The sequence below is a fragment of the Penicillium bovifimosum genome (assembly GCF_028826915.1).
Source record: "Penicillium bovifimosum strain IBT 22155 chromosome Unknown utg000007l_segment0_segment0, whole genome shotgun sequence".
Lineage (NCBI taxonomy): Eukaryota > Fungi > Ascomycota > Eurotiomycetes > Eurotiales > Aspergillaceae > Penicillium > Penicillium bovifimosum.
Window position 1 is genome coordinate 1,770,895 of NW_026622716.1, and position 13,567 is coordinate 1,784,461.

The 13,567-nt window shown below is 53.3% G+C and overlaps 6 protein-coding genes across 6 annotated transcripts; 2 read left to right on the forward strand and 4 right to left on the reverse strand.

Annotated features, from left to right (window-relative positions):
- Positions 1–201: 201 nt before the first annotated feature.
- N7515_009590 (uncharacterized protein) lies at positions 202–1,442 on the reverse strand (the record flags this gene model as incomplete). Its single annotated transcript, XM_056670334.1, has 2 exons — positions 202–891; positions 948–1,442. 2 exons carry the CDS (start codon positions 1,440–1,442, stop codon positions 202–204), a joined length of 1,185 nt encoding a protein of 394 aa, XP_056518133.1.
- A 1,277-nt stretch (positions 1,443–2,719) lies between these two features.
- On the reverse strand, positions 2,720–5,224 carry N7515_009591 (Het-C domain-containing protein; the record flags this gene model as incomplete). Its single annotated transcript, XM_056670335.1, has 3 exons — positions 2,720–4,712; positions 4,772–4,930; positions 4,998–5,224. 3 exons carry the CDS (start codon positions 5,222–5,224, stop codon positions 2,720–2,722), a joined length of 2,379 nt encoding a protein of 792 aa, XP_056518134.1.
- Positions 5,225–5,839: 615 nt separating this feature from the next.
- On the forward strand, positions 5,840–6,790 carry N7515_009592 (phytanoyl-CoA dioxygenase family protein; the record flags this gene model as incomplete). Its single annotated transcript, XM_056670336.1, has 1 exon — positions 5,840–6,790. One exon carries the CDS (start codon positions 5,840–5,842, stop codon positions 6,788–6,790), a length of 951 nt encoding a protein of 316 aa, XP_056518135.1.
- Positions 6,791–7,735: 945 nt separating this feature from the next.
- Positions 7,736–9,352, reverse strand: aglA (putative alpha-galactosidase; the record flags this gene model as incomplete). The annotated part of the gene is made up of 1 exon (XM_056670337.1): positions 7,736–9,352. One exon carries the CDS (start codon positions 9,350–9,352, stop codon positions 7,736–7,738), a length of 1,617 nt encoding a protein of 538 aa, XP_056518136.1.
- Positions 9,353–10,168: 816 nt separating this feature from the next.
- On the forward strand, positions 10,169–11,803 carry N7515_009594 (Zn(II)2Cys6 transcription factor domain-containing protein; the record flags this gene model as incomplete). Its single annotated transcript, XM_056670338.1, has 3 exons — positions 10,169–10,240; positions 10,352–10,979; positions 11,034–11,803. The coding sequence occupies 3 exons, from the start codon at positions 10,169–10,171 to the stop codon at positions 11,801–11,803; spliced, it is 1,470 nt and encodes a 489-aa protein (XP_056518137.1).
- A 493-nt stretch (positions 11,804–12,296) lies between these two features.
- On the reverse strand, positions 12,297–13,567 carry N7515_009595 (class I SAM-dependent methyltransferase; the record flags this gene model as incomplete). The annotated part of the gene is made up of 3 exons (XM_056670339.1): positions 12,297–12,560; positions 12,626–13,339; positions 13,529–13,567. The coding sequence occupies 3 exons, from the start codon at positions 13,565–13,567 to the stop codon at positions 12,297–12,299; spliced, it is 1,017 nt and encodes a 338-aa protein (XP_056518138.1).

A 13,567-nucleotide genomic window follows, 5' to 3' on the forward strand; every position in this document is an offset into this window, starting at 1 on the left:
TTATGTCCAGGACGGCCTCCGAAACGGACAATCCTTGGGACCTATGCACAGTAATAGCGCACGCCAGCGCTATGGGGATTGGTTCTGCAAGCATAACGTCCCTCGGTACATGAACCGGGATTCAAATATCCTTTCCTATCAATAGCTGATTCTGACTGATCCGACAGACGGACGAAGCATGCCTTCATTATCAGCCCAAGATCATGCAGGAGTTGCTCGAAAAGGTGCAGACCCTAACCTGAGAGACGCACACAACCGTCTTTGTAGACGGCTGATCGTCACACTCGGAGCGAGATTTGAGCCTCTACTGCTCGTGGATGCTGGCGCAATGGTTTTTCTATGATAGGCCTCGCATCCGACGAGCGCGGCCAGCTTGTCGACGACGTTCAGCGTGGGGCCATAAATGACCACTCTTCCAGCAGCAGCACGTGCCCGCGCGATTCGATTTTTGATGAAACACGCGATCTCCGGGACCTCTACCCAGCCGTAGCTGTTGGTGTTGCGGATCGGCTCCGTTGGGTGCCACAACCGGTAGGCGACATTAAGCCGATTGGTACGCGCTCGGAAGTAGTGCACCTTCTCGCGCGAAGTTTGCAAGACAACGAAGAATTTGTCTTCTCTGGCCAGTGGTAGCGTCGCGGTGAGGTACACCATCTGCGCCTGAGCGACCACCAACCGCCCCAGTTGCGCCATCGTGGGCCGGAATTCGGGATTATCGCTCAACACCATGTGACATTCGTCGATGACAATCCGGTCCAGACGAAGGCATAGCCGCAGGCGGTCGAGGAAGTCCATGAAGTCATCTTGCACGGCTGATTCGGGCGTCACGAGCACAATGGATGCGTGATCTGCTGGGCGACGGCTCTCCCATGCCACGCATGAGATGCCAAGCTGCTGGGATCGATGTTTCATGTCATCCCGTAACGACAGCAGTGGCACGACAACACCGTGGCCCCACGGGGGGTGATCCACGCAAGTAGGAGGAAGAGCATGCTCTTCCCTCCTCCTGTCGACATCACGGCCAGGACCGGGCTGTGGCCGTGTTGGATGGCTTCCAACGCCGGACGCTGTACTCCTCGAAGCCGTAGGTCCCCGTTGCCCATCATTCGCTGCATCTCGGTCTCCATGTCTGCATTCGACAGACGCCACCGACGCTCCGTGCGACCGAGTTCGGCTTCCTTCTGCCAGGGTGAAAATGGAGCGAGTCCCAAAGCAGTCTCGGACCCCCCATCATCAGCGGACACAAAGCCTAGGAATCGGTGCCAGTCGGTGATGCCGCGGCCATAGATCATGCCGGCCACGTGTGATGAATGGGCCGCTTGGAGATCGGCAACATGGCCCATCCATTGCTCAGCACTCATGCCGTCTTCGTCATCCTCCTGTGCAGCCTCGGCCCGTTCATCCTGCCGAGCATTGTTGGGGAAGACGCTGGATGGCCGCATGAAGCGACGGCTGATGCCAATCGCAATGTCCCGGTAAGAGCTCAAATTAAGGGATTCCCCTTTCAGCCCACATATGGTTTCCCGCTTCAGAACCTCACGGAGTCGGCCCCGGTCCGGGCTCGACCAGTGCAAAAGTCCGGCCCCCAGAGGTGAGCCTGACGTGTGTGTCTTGCCGCTCTTCAGGTAGAAGTGGATATACCGAAGAAAGTGGCCCGTATTTGAGAGTGAACGAGGAGTGACCGGTTTCCTTCACAGCATGTGGCTGACCGAGAGAAAGACGAGGGGAGCCACGGTGTCTGTTGCATGGGTAGGCGTCGACGAGGGCGCATCCATCTCTGTAGCTGGCTCCATCCGCTCGATAAGCTGCACAACGCGCGAGTCAACAAGCCCTAAAGGAAACGCAAGACATGTCAGCAAATAGGGAGCGAATAGCCAAGGACCTGTAACAAGATAACTCACCTGAAGAGAACCAGAGACTCGGAAGATAGGTAGAAATGAGCGAAGGGACTGAATCGATGCATGAGTGACCAAAGGATGGGACATCTGCAAAAAGCTCATATCAGAAGAGTTCATTGGAAGACATAGGAAGAGTAGGACAAGACATACATGCTTCTTGGCCTTCATCTTCCTAAGAGGGAGACTATCCGTAACTGGTGACCGTGAAGGATAGGCCAACCCAGAGGTAAAACTCGTATATGACACGTACAGTCCGTGACTTACGGCTACCTGCAAACAAACTCCATAGGAATTCCATAGGTACGTCTGGCTCTGAGAGGTCTTTCTTTTGACCTCCATATATAGAGGGTTGATGCGGTCGCGAGATCGACTGCAAGCTCTTGGGCTGAGCTGCTGCTGGACGAAAAGTGAGCGAGGGAGTCGGGGATAGAGGATAAGGAATGAGAGGGTAACCGAAAAGACAAGAATTGAAGGGGCGAGATAATTGGGAAGGGGAAGGTATAAATGGGGAGATGACAGGATATCAGAACAGGTAAGTGAAGCTGACAAGATGATATGTAAGATGAAGGAAATGAGAGGAGGGTTGTCGGAGAGAGAGAGAGAGAGAGATAGATGGAGGAACCATTTATAGAGGGGTACGTGCTTAGAGAACAGCTTCCCTGTGTGAGGTCAGTTCTTTCATTCAGCTCTTAGTTCTGATAAACCTCGCATCAAGTCATATGATTCATATCTAACAGTCTCTGCTATGAACACAAGCCGCAACCTAGACTGGATACAATTACAACCAGCTCATTTTCACTATTGTCATACTAACTGTACATTCAATAACCGTACCCATGCGCATTGCCGTGACCACTAGGTCCTTGACCATACCCACCAGGAGGCCCCTGGTGAGAGCCGTGATGATGTTGATTATGGCCACCATATGGTGACGGGCCACCAAAGTGGCCCTGCTGCTGCCCATAACCTGGGGCGTTCTGGGAGCCTCCGAAATGCTGTTGTTGGTGTCCTTGTTGGTGTCCATGGCTTTGATAGCCGTGCTCCTGCTGAGGAGCATGCTGAGGCTGGCTGTAACCGCCGTACGACTGGGTAGGAGGGTGCGAGGCGTGGTGACTACCTCCGCCCTGGTGACTCTGGTATGAGCTGTGTTGAGTCTGCTGGGGCTTTTCGTCGTTTGATAAACCGCCAGAAAGAAGGTTTGAGAACTTGCTCTCAAGCTTGCTCAAATTAGAGATGCCCGGAATGGGGAGGCTGGAAAGCTTATCCCAAGGCATGCCAGAGGAGCTGCTTGATTGCTGCTGCTGGCTCTGCTGGCTGCTCTGTTGAGGGCGGTATGAGTGGCTGGCCGCTGAATGCCCACCAGATGATTGCCCGTGGGTCTGCTTTTGGCCGAGACCAGTACCGCCCAATGCTGGGAATCCGCCGTGACTTCCGCCGTGAGTGTGACTCACTCCGCCAGTGTTACGGCCGCTTCTCACGCCCTCGGAACTGAGAATGGAATCCAGGGAAGCGCCACGGTCTGGGCGAGCGCGGGCCCACTTCTCAACTGCCTCGAACATTGTACGGTGGGCATCGTTGCGCATGTTGCGCAGCGCCGGGTGGTGGAAGACTTGCATGCAGTCATCAAGAACTTCCTTCTCGGACACATCAGGGTGTTGCCAGGCGTACAGGATACGAGGCGCAACGTACTCCACGATTGCAGAGGCGACCCGTCCTGCCGGCTCATTCAGAATGTTGGCAAAGTGGTCCTTTGAGAGCAGGGAGTGGGTGGGGTCTGTGCAGTGAGGATCGGTCCATGGCTCGTACTGGTGCTTGCCAGAGGCATCAATAACACCTGCTGATCCAGTCTGCAGAGAGTTGGAGGCAGCCTTGATCAGAGGCCGAATGAAAGGTGCTAGAAGCGACATGATGACAATGGTCAGAGTCTCGGAGACCTTCTCAACGAGTGACTCCAAACCCGGAATCTTCTCAATGATCGAGCTCAAGCTCCGCATAACCTTATCCCGGAAGGCCAGTATCGGATAGATTTTGGCGATTGTTTCCTGGGGATTGAAATCAGGCAGCTTGGAACCGCCGCCCGAAGATTGGGTTGGTCCGGCACGAGAACGCTCCTGATGATTGGAGCCAGTGTGCGCATAACCCGAGTCAAGGCCGCGGCTCAGATTGGCCGAGTTCTGTGCTTCTGAAGATCTCTGCAGACCCTCAGCCTCCCTGACGAGATCCTTGGTGCCCGGGATCTTGCCCAACAAACCAGTCAAAGCATTGAGGGAGTTGTTTGACTGAGCGTTGGTTTCGGCATCGCCAAGCGCAATGTCCATCTCGTTGACCTCAGATTGGGTAAAATGATCATTTGCTTCTCCTAGGACGGAGTGGAAGAAATCAACCATACCAAATGTTCCTGTGATAAGCGGGAAAGCGCGGTGTCCTTGGATGTTCATTTCGGTGGCCGTGCCCGTGTGCGGGAACACGTTTTTGAAACCCATCTCGCGCAGCACCAACTCAACATAGTTGGTGTGAGCGGCAAAATCCTCCAGTGTGTGCAATCCTTGGCCTAAGCAACGGAGAGCTTCGCACAGGTCCTCCTCCTTGCCCTTCTGGTGTCCGCCATTGGTATAGGTGCGTCCATAGTGAATACTGCGGCCAAGGCTGTACTTGATATAGGCGGAACTAGTGGCCCAGTCACCTCTCTCATTGGCGATGTAGTTCTTCATACCGGTCTTGGGGTCGATTTCGAGCTCGACGGCCCGGACGGGCGGGCGCAACCGCTTGTCATATTGGCGGGCGTCTTCATTATCGGCATAGTCCTTAGGATTACTGCAATCGAGACCGGTCAGCATATAGAGATCACCTAGCAGACATTGAGCTGGACTCACTCAATATGTTCCTCGGGACGGTAGACGCCCAAGCGTTCGGAGGTGACCTCGAATTCAGCAGTGGCATAGCCGAAACTCAGGAACGAGAGGACCCACACGAGAATGCGGATAGAATCGGCGGGCAGATTCTTCAGGGTGCCGACATCCATTGCCTGCGAGCTGCATAACTAATTAGTACTGTGTATACTCCGGACGATAATTACTTGACTCTTGTAGGGCTACTCACTAATCGCGGAGCCAGTTACCGAAGTACACACGCTTGATCATGGTAGAAGTCCATTTATGGCCGGAGATGAAAGCCAGCGTCTTGAGGACATCTTCGATATCACCATGGCGCCAGTTCTTGCCTTCGACTGTCGAGATAGAGGCGATGTTTCCTGCTCCGAAGGCATGCACTTGCGGAAGTATCAGGAGCAGCACCAGTAGAGCGGAGCCCACATTGAGGAGGGGCATAGTGGGGGTCAGATTTGCGCCGAGGTTAGATATTCCTCAAGCTTGAGGGGTGGATGAAACGTCAGGAAAGTACGGAGTACAGTCGAAAGTAGATATTGAATATACCAGAGGCAACAGGATTTCTGAGGGAAGAAGATCGAGTGCACTCAAGCTGCGGAAATGATTCAGCGGGCCTCAGCCCTTCAGGTCTTGGCATATCTTGGCAGTTGACGATCCCAATGACGTCGGGTTCACGAAATGCATAAAAATAGCCATCTTATGTTCTGTCTGTTGTCTACTCCGTACATGTAATAGTGTAACGATGTTTCACATTTTGTTTATCAACAAACATCTACGTACCCTCCCCATACAAAGAATACTACATCCCCACAGAGTACCTGAGAAGGCCCATGGAAAGGTCACATTTTGGATCCACGGTAGTATCGATAAACCAAGTCATAACTAAAAATGCAACATAACATCTTCCGATCTCCGTATTCAACCCCACAGATATAAGTTCATAAACCGCCCCGTTCTCCCATTCCCCCATTCCTCCATTCCCCGACATCCCCAGGTCCGCAGATCTCACATCTATCTGATCCTTCGCTCCTACCACATCTACCCCTCACCAACAAAATGTCAACCCCACACCTAGACGCCCTCCAACGCGACGGCTTCGTCGTAGTCCGCAACCTCCTAACCCCATCCGAGGTATCGCACTACCGCGAAATCGCAACCAAAGCAACAACCCTCACCCGCACCGGCGGCTGGCCACACTTCCGCACCGTCCCCAAACAATTCCCCCCATGGCCCACAACCGTCCCCCCAGCCTCCGAGGGCGGAATCTGGGGCGTGCAACACCTAATGCACCCCTCCATGCCCGGCCGCGACAGTTTCGCGCGCTGCTACTTCTCCCCCACAATCCTCGCCGTCGCCGAGGAGCTGATGGGCGTGCAGAAGACCGAGAACTCCGACACCGAGCCCCTCGTCATGGAACTATTCAACTTGCTCGTCGCGCCGGAAACGAAGGACTTTGAGCTCCGCTGGCACCGCGATGATATCTCCGAGAACGCTACGGCCGAGGAAGAACTCGCCCAGCTGGCGGCTAAGGCGCCCGGAGGCCGCCAGTCGCACTGCCAGTATAATCTCGCGCTGTGTCCTGATGCTTCGTTGATTGTTGTGCCGGGGACGCATAAGCGGGCGCGCACGCAGGTTGAGCGTGATGCGGATCCCTATGCGGCTGAGTTGCCGGGCCAGTTGGTTGTTGAGTTGCAGCCTGGCGATGCGGTGTTTTATAATAGTAATATTTTGCATCGGGGTGTTTACAAGGGGAAGAGTGAGGGTGGGGAAGAGACAAGATTGACTCTGCATGGCAGTATTGGCTTGAAGGCTTCTGGTAATGGGGGTGATAGTGATGTTGAGGAGAAGAAGAAGGTTAGGGCTACGGCGGTACTGCAACACGGCGTTGGAGCTTGGGTGCATCGTGAGGACGCTGCTTTCGGGCTTGGGGAGAGGGCTGAAAAGATGAGGGCGAATCTGGTGGAGATGGGGACTGGAGAGGGAGTTGGGTTCTCTTTGCAGGGTTAGCACGTTTTTTCTGATCATAGGTTGTTCTTAGGTACTAGTTACATACATATACTAACTAACTATGTTACTCAGGTTGGGCTGCTCCTGGACCGGGAGAATCATACACTTACATGAGTTAGCACGAAATTCCAGTGTAACCTAGGGGATATATGATCTGTAGATCAAAGCTTATCGCTGATATCCCAAGCGTGGTAGATCCAAGGGTATCAGAATGACAAAATGATCTACTGTGACAATGGCATTGTCTGAACAATGCGTTGCACGGAACTGCAACGCGGGGAAATAGACAGCCTGACAGGGGGCGTGTGGCCCCAAAAAGCTTATCCTCTGAAATCGATGTTACATCCCAAAGGTTGTTATCTACAGAATAGTACGCGGCTTTAGCTCGCTTCATCCACCCGTAACCCGTGGACGTGGATCTTGCGCTTTGAGTCGGATAGAAATCCGTGGGGCTATCACATGGCACTTACCTCAGTTAGCCTACCCCGCTTGAAAGACCAGTTGACAGCACCAAATCCAGGGGCAAGATTCTTCGCTTTTCCAACAACCAGCACGACCATCAAATTTAGTGGAAATTGGAGATCATGCCTCGTCGAAAAGCAATTCCCCGTCGAAAAGCCCAACTTGATCGCAGTCACGCGGCCGGTCCTGACTCTGAGCAGACATTCCAGGAGCAATCGTTGAATTCAGGCAATGCACACTCATCGGCGTTGGATGATCGCTTGGGCCTTGGTTATTGGCGCCGATGAGTGTTCCGAATTGCCTGGATTCAACGATTGCTCCTGGAATGTCTGCTCAGAGTCTAGCGCGCCAAAAAACCGGCAGAATTTTTGGATCATGTCATGCATATAGTCTGAGGATACTGAGGTACTAACATTTGATGACACTGATTGACATGACAAAGACATTGATCGGACTTCCAAAATGCACTAGAACATAAATAGCCTAGTTCAAATCTCCCTCAGCCAAACGGACACCACTGGGCAATCCAAATATCTGAGCAGCACTGTCAACCACACACGACTCAATCCCACCATTACCCGAGTTACGAGCCAAACAGCCGTCGGCGAGGGTGTTGCGCAGATGTCCAGTAACGAGATGTTCCCAGGCAGTACTGGCAGCACCCTCACACTGAGCCAGTGAAAGCTCACCGTTGTCCCCGACAGCAAGACAAACAGTCGCATCCGACAGAGGCCTCAAGGTCACGTCACTGCCATCGCCAGTTGCTGCCACGTTCCAGACCTGGGAGTCCGAGGCACTGCATTTCTCGAAAGTGACAGATTGATCAGTAGAAGCGGTCAGACAAAGACCGGAGGGAGTATTGAAGACCATTCCGGTAGGGATGGTTTTAGCACAGCTTTCAGGCAGCGCGATGCGGTAAACGACAGTAGCATGGGAGTCGAGTTTAATTTCGAAATCAGAGTCGACGTTTACTTCTTCGCCGGTGACAAGATCGCGCGCAGCATACTGGCAGTCAGACTCGGATGACAATCCCAGACGCGCGAGGGAGACGGTCGTTGTGGCCGTAGCGGCACCGCGGTTTAGGACCGTCAGCAGTCTGTCTCCGTTTGACAGGGAGCGGGACAGGACGTCGAAGGTGCCGTCGCGACTGACGAGGGCAGCCTGCTGCGCCAATGCGTCCTGGTCGACCTCGATAAGGGCCTTGTTACTGAGGACTGCGATATCCTCATCCGAGAGGTCCGGGATATAAGCACTGATAATCAATGGCGCGGAGAAAGAAGCCCAGAGACTGAAGTGGGATTGCTTCTCATCCTTAGTTAGACCCGGGTGGTCAGGGATCAAGAAGTCAGGATCATTGTAGTAGCCCGGCTGCTGATAGCGCACTAGAAGTGTGTTGAAGTCGTAGTTGTTCATGATACTATCCCAACCATCGCCGCCCTCATACACGACCACATCAGTTGAATGCCGCGCCAGCTCGCCATAGCTTGGTACCCAATCCATGACGACCGCCCAGTCTGACGCATTGTCCGAGAAGTACGCAGGTGCGGACTCGGAGAAGATCAAAGGTGTTGGCAGGGCGCTAAGCACATCGTGCCACCCACTGTACCGAACACGGTACTCCTCGCGCAAAGAGCGACCTTCCTCAGCCCAGACATTGCATCCGTCCAGCTTAAGGTAATCGATGCCCCAGCTGGCGAAGAGCTCGGCGTCTTGCTTCTCGTACCCGTAGGAGCCTGGGTAGCCGCCGCAAGTCAAGTTGCCGGCATCTTCATAGATGCCGAGCTTGAGCCCATTGCTTTTCATGTAATCCGCAAGCCAAGGGATGCCATGCGGGAACTTGACGGTGTCAGCTTCCAGCGAGCCGTCTGCAGCACGCTCTTTGCGCATCCAGCAATCGTCCAAGATAAGACGATCGTATCCCGCATCGAGAAGGCCGCGGGATACCATTGACTGTGCTGTATCAGTGAACAGTGTCTCGTTCAGATCGCACATGAAGCGGGCCCAGTTGTTGAACCCCATTGGGGGGGTTGGAAGCACCTCCGGGTTTTGGATGGAGGCTTGCACTCCAAGGAGCAAGGGACTCATTAGGAGTCCAGCCATGTTTGAGGCTGTCCAAGTTGTGGACGAGTGTGCTTTCATGGTGTATTTGCTGTAATACTGGGCGTAAAGACGAGATGAGACCTCACGATTCACGAGGTAGGCTGTGGTAAGCTCCGATGAAGCGAAATTAGAGCTAGCTGAGGCGCAATGTTGCACGGCATGACGGGCCACTTTATGCAAGCCAGGAGCTTCATTTCACTCGGGTCGAGAAGTTCCCCGCATCGATGTCGCATCTCATGCGATCTGCAGAGGAAGACGCAAGCAGGTACGACGGTACCATTGATGCTAGTGCATATCGATAATTCGATATCGCTTGGATTTAAGAAGTTAGTAGCAGATTGGAAGCAGTAGATAACACGGCGGAAGGTTCTTGCCGAAGTGCCAGTCGAGGCCTCGAGGGGCATATTAAATCCAGCGTGAAGATCAGCAAAGACACACGAATGACACGATCCTGACAAGAACATCCGCAGCGCCGTATCCAATTAAATAGCTGAAAAGCTTCGTCTGCATGGCCAAGACGAACATGCAAAAAAGCGATAGATCACATTTTTCCTTGTCGACTGCCGGCCCCCAATCTCCCAGCCTATCTCAGGCCTGTATTCCTGCGGCAATCCTGCCCACACCTGCAGGCGTAGCTGAACCCTGAGGGCGAGAGCACAAAAACCGGATGGGTGGAGCCTCGGTTCTCCCCCACCTTTAAAAATAACGGTTTCTCCGAATTTCTCTACGCCAAATCTAGAGGGAGGTGGATAAATTTCCGTGAAAACAAAAGATAACCCTGGATGTAACCTGGATCTTCCACAGGTATTCGTCGCAATGCCTCCCGACGCAAAGACGAAGATCCGCCCACAACAGTCGTGCCATAGATGTCGCGAGCGCAAAGTGAAGGTAACAAAAACACATATCTCCTTTGATCGCATTGATCTCCCCCCGTCTGCTATCGCTACTACTTTAACCCTCAACTCATTCAAAAACTGATCATCCACCTCTCACAACCAGTGCGACCGCTCCATCCCCTGCCACGCCTGCATAATCCGCGGCCTCGAAGCAGAATGCACATACCTAACGACAGCCGAGGATCGCGCTCATATCAGCCAGTCCGAGATCATCGATCGATTGCGCCGCGAAGTCGCACAGCTGCGGGAGCACTTGAGCCAAAGCCCGCGAGAGCAGGGGTATAGCAAGCGCCCGAGCCCGAGCCCAGATCAAGGAAGTGGGAAGAGCAGGAGCTGGAACCAACAGGGCTCTGGCTCTGGTTCCAGCTCTGGCTCTAGCTCTGCGCATACGGGTTATGTCCATGCGAACGCGGACAGCTATGGTCATGGCAATATTTCTGGTTATGTGACTGGCGCTGGCGCTGGTCCCGCTTCGTCCCGGGGCACACCGGATGCTGGGGATGAGAGCTGGCGTGGGTCGTCACCAGCCTCGACGATGACGAATTCGGTGGTTGTTACGAGTCCTGATAGTACGGGGAGTGATAGTGGTGTCCGGTCGGCGTCTGTCTCGTCGCGGTCGGTCTCTGCTTCTGTTTCGGTCTCGGCGTCGGCTTATCCTGTCGGGTCGGGGTATGTGCCGCAGATTGCGGAGTTGGATGAGTCGACTACGGTTGATCCGCTTGCTTGTGGGGGTATGTTATATTTCCTTTCGATCTATTTAGAGGCTATTTTCTAATTGCTCATAGATTATCTGGAAGATACGGCAATGGCTGGTTGTTATGCGGCAGGTATGGGCTTCGCTCCAGGGGACATGTCCGGAACAGTCCCAGCCCCAATGCAAGGACTCCCAACACATGGGCTACATCCGCAGAATGCAATGTGGAGCCTAGATCATCCGCCACTATATGGGACCGACAACTCTCAGTATCTACTCGACGGGCGCAAGATGCTCCCATACTACTATGCACAAGATCCGCACTACGCCACACCATTACCGAAATCAACAATAGCACATTACGGAGAGGAATATCCAGCATCAAGAATTGAAGACGAGTCGCATAACCCATATCATCAGCCGGGTGTAGACGCCTACGGCAATCCGAATCCGAATCTAAATCCAAATCCGAACCAATTCTCGCAGCTGCATCCATACCAAACCCCGACTCATTATTCAGATATCAACTCCTTTAACAGCATGGACGTCACCGCATTATCAAATCCAAACTTCTCTCTGTCTACCCCGACACTCGTGGCTGGCGATTCCTCGAGCCATGCCAGCCCCATTTCTCAGGATCGTCCTTCACCCACAACGGTCATGAATTCCATGCCGAACTCCTGGAAGGGTGAAGGAAAACAAGAACTGCTAGAAATCCTGCTGAAAACGATTTCCAGCTGCGACGAGGAGCAGTTGCCGCAGGTGATTCAGGTCCTGCGAATGAGTCCTTCACCTGAGGAGGCTGTTTCGGGTGTTTGTCGGGTTCTTGGGCTTGGGAACAGGGGGATAACCATGGGATGATCTGACATTCACATCCAAACCCTTGAACATTGGTTGAGGATCTGGACGAGAATAGTTGTGCATGGCTTGATTTCGGTCTTCGACGACCGAATTTTGGCTCGAGTGGTCCCGATTGTCAGAGCCATCCGCTGGAAAGATCATCATCCAATGTGTCGAACACAGCGCAGGTCGCTGGTTGAATACCAGGCGAATGATGGGGAGTGTCTGGCACAGGACCACCCAAGTGGATCGCATCGCTCATCCCCCATGCATCACGATATTGGCCATGTCCACATGAGATTATGAACATAAACGAAGCGAATCAGTCCAGTACATAGAGGACATTGTACATTAATCCGCGGAATATCATGATCCAGCCTTGACTCATATTGTCAGGCAAAGTAGTCGACAGATTCGGGAAAAAGTCGATAGGATGAAGGGATTCACTCTTCACTTCTTCTATTGTGGGGGTATCATTGTCATAACTCCATTATATGGTCCCACTCCACAAGTCTCAAGACTCCCCCGACGAAGGAGAGCCCTCATCGAAAGGTTTTTGCCCGTAGACAAAGTGGAAATGCACATAAAGATGGTAGGAATTGCTGACCAGCTCCGCCCGCACCTTGTCCATATACTCCTGCGCATCCTGGTAGGAGAATCCCAGAACACGAGTGAACAGCGCCAGCGTGTACGGCTCGACGACTTCCAAGATAGTCACCTTGCCAATACGACCGATCTCCTTTAAGCGGCGGTTCTTCGCCCAGCCGCCAACAGGACACTAGACAAACAGTCAGTACACGAACATCACCCCAACCATCGACAAAAACAGAACCAAAAACCCACCTTGTAAATATCATCCGCAAGATTCGTAAACCCCTGCTCACCCATCCACTGCGAAATCCTCGACGCAACATTCATCGGCTTCCCAAACTTATTACTAGCCTGATCCAACAAATCCTGCCAACCATTAAGCGCCGTCGCCCCCTCATGCGTCCCATCATCCGAAAGCGCCCACGTATCAAACTCCTGCGCCTCAAACCAGCCGCCCGGCTTCAAATGCTGATAAGCCTGCTTCAGCAGCCTCGGCCAATCCCCAATCCCGCCGCCCATCGAGCGCGCATGAATATAATCAAATGCCTCTCCGGGCGAAAACGTCCAATCGCTTTCCGCATCGTCGATGAAAAAGCGGCAATTGGGCGGCGCCCAGTTCGGCTGGATGGGACTGAGATCTGTGCCGATTATGTCGGCTTGCGGGTGGTCTTCGGCCATTTCTAGGGCCCATTCGGCGGTGCCGGTGCCGATGTCGAGGATGCGGCGCGGGCTGGTGTTGGCTATTGGGGCGCGGTGCAGGTCGCCGCCGGTGAGGAGTTTGAAGAGGTGGTGCGTTAGGGCTAGGCGGTCTTGTTCTTCTTGGTCGTTTGGGAGTGGGTATTGGCCGTTGCGGTAGGCGTGGTAGCGACGGCCGTTTTCATAGTTGTAGTCGCGGACGGAGGAGGCGAAGGAGAGGCTGGAGTCTTTGAGGGATTGGGTGTCGAAGAGGGAGTCGTCGTCGCTTGTCTGGGTTTGTTAATTTGTTTTTGAAAAAAAAACGAGGGTGGTGTTGGAATGGGATTTGAATGCGATAATAGATATTGCGGGGTTGGTGGAGATTATCTCCGTTCTTTATGGTGACAGGTACAGAGTGTATGGAGTTGGGGATAGGTTCAAAAGAGAAGGGGAAAAACACCCGGCAAATAGTCTACTTACGTCGACTTGGATGCGTTCGTTTAAGTTTGGTTGTGACAT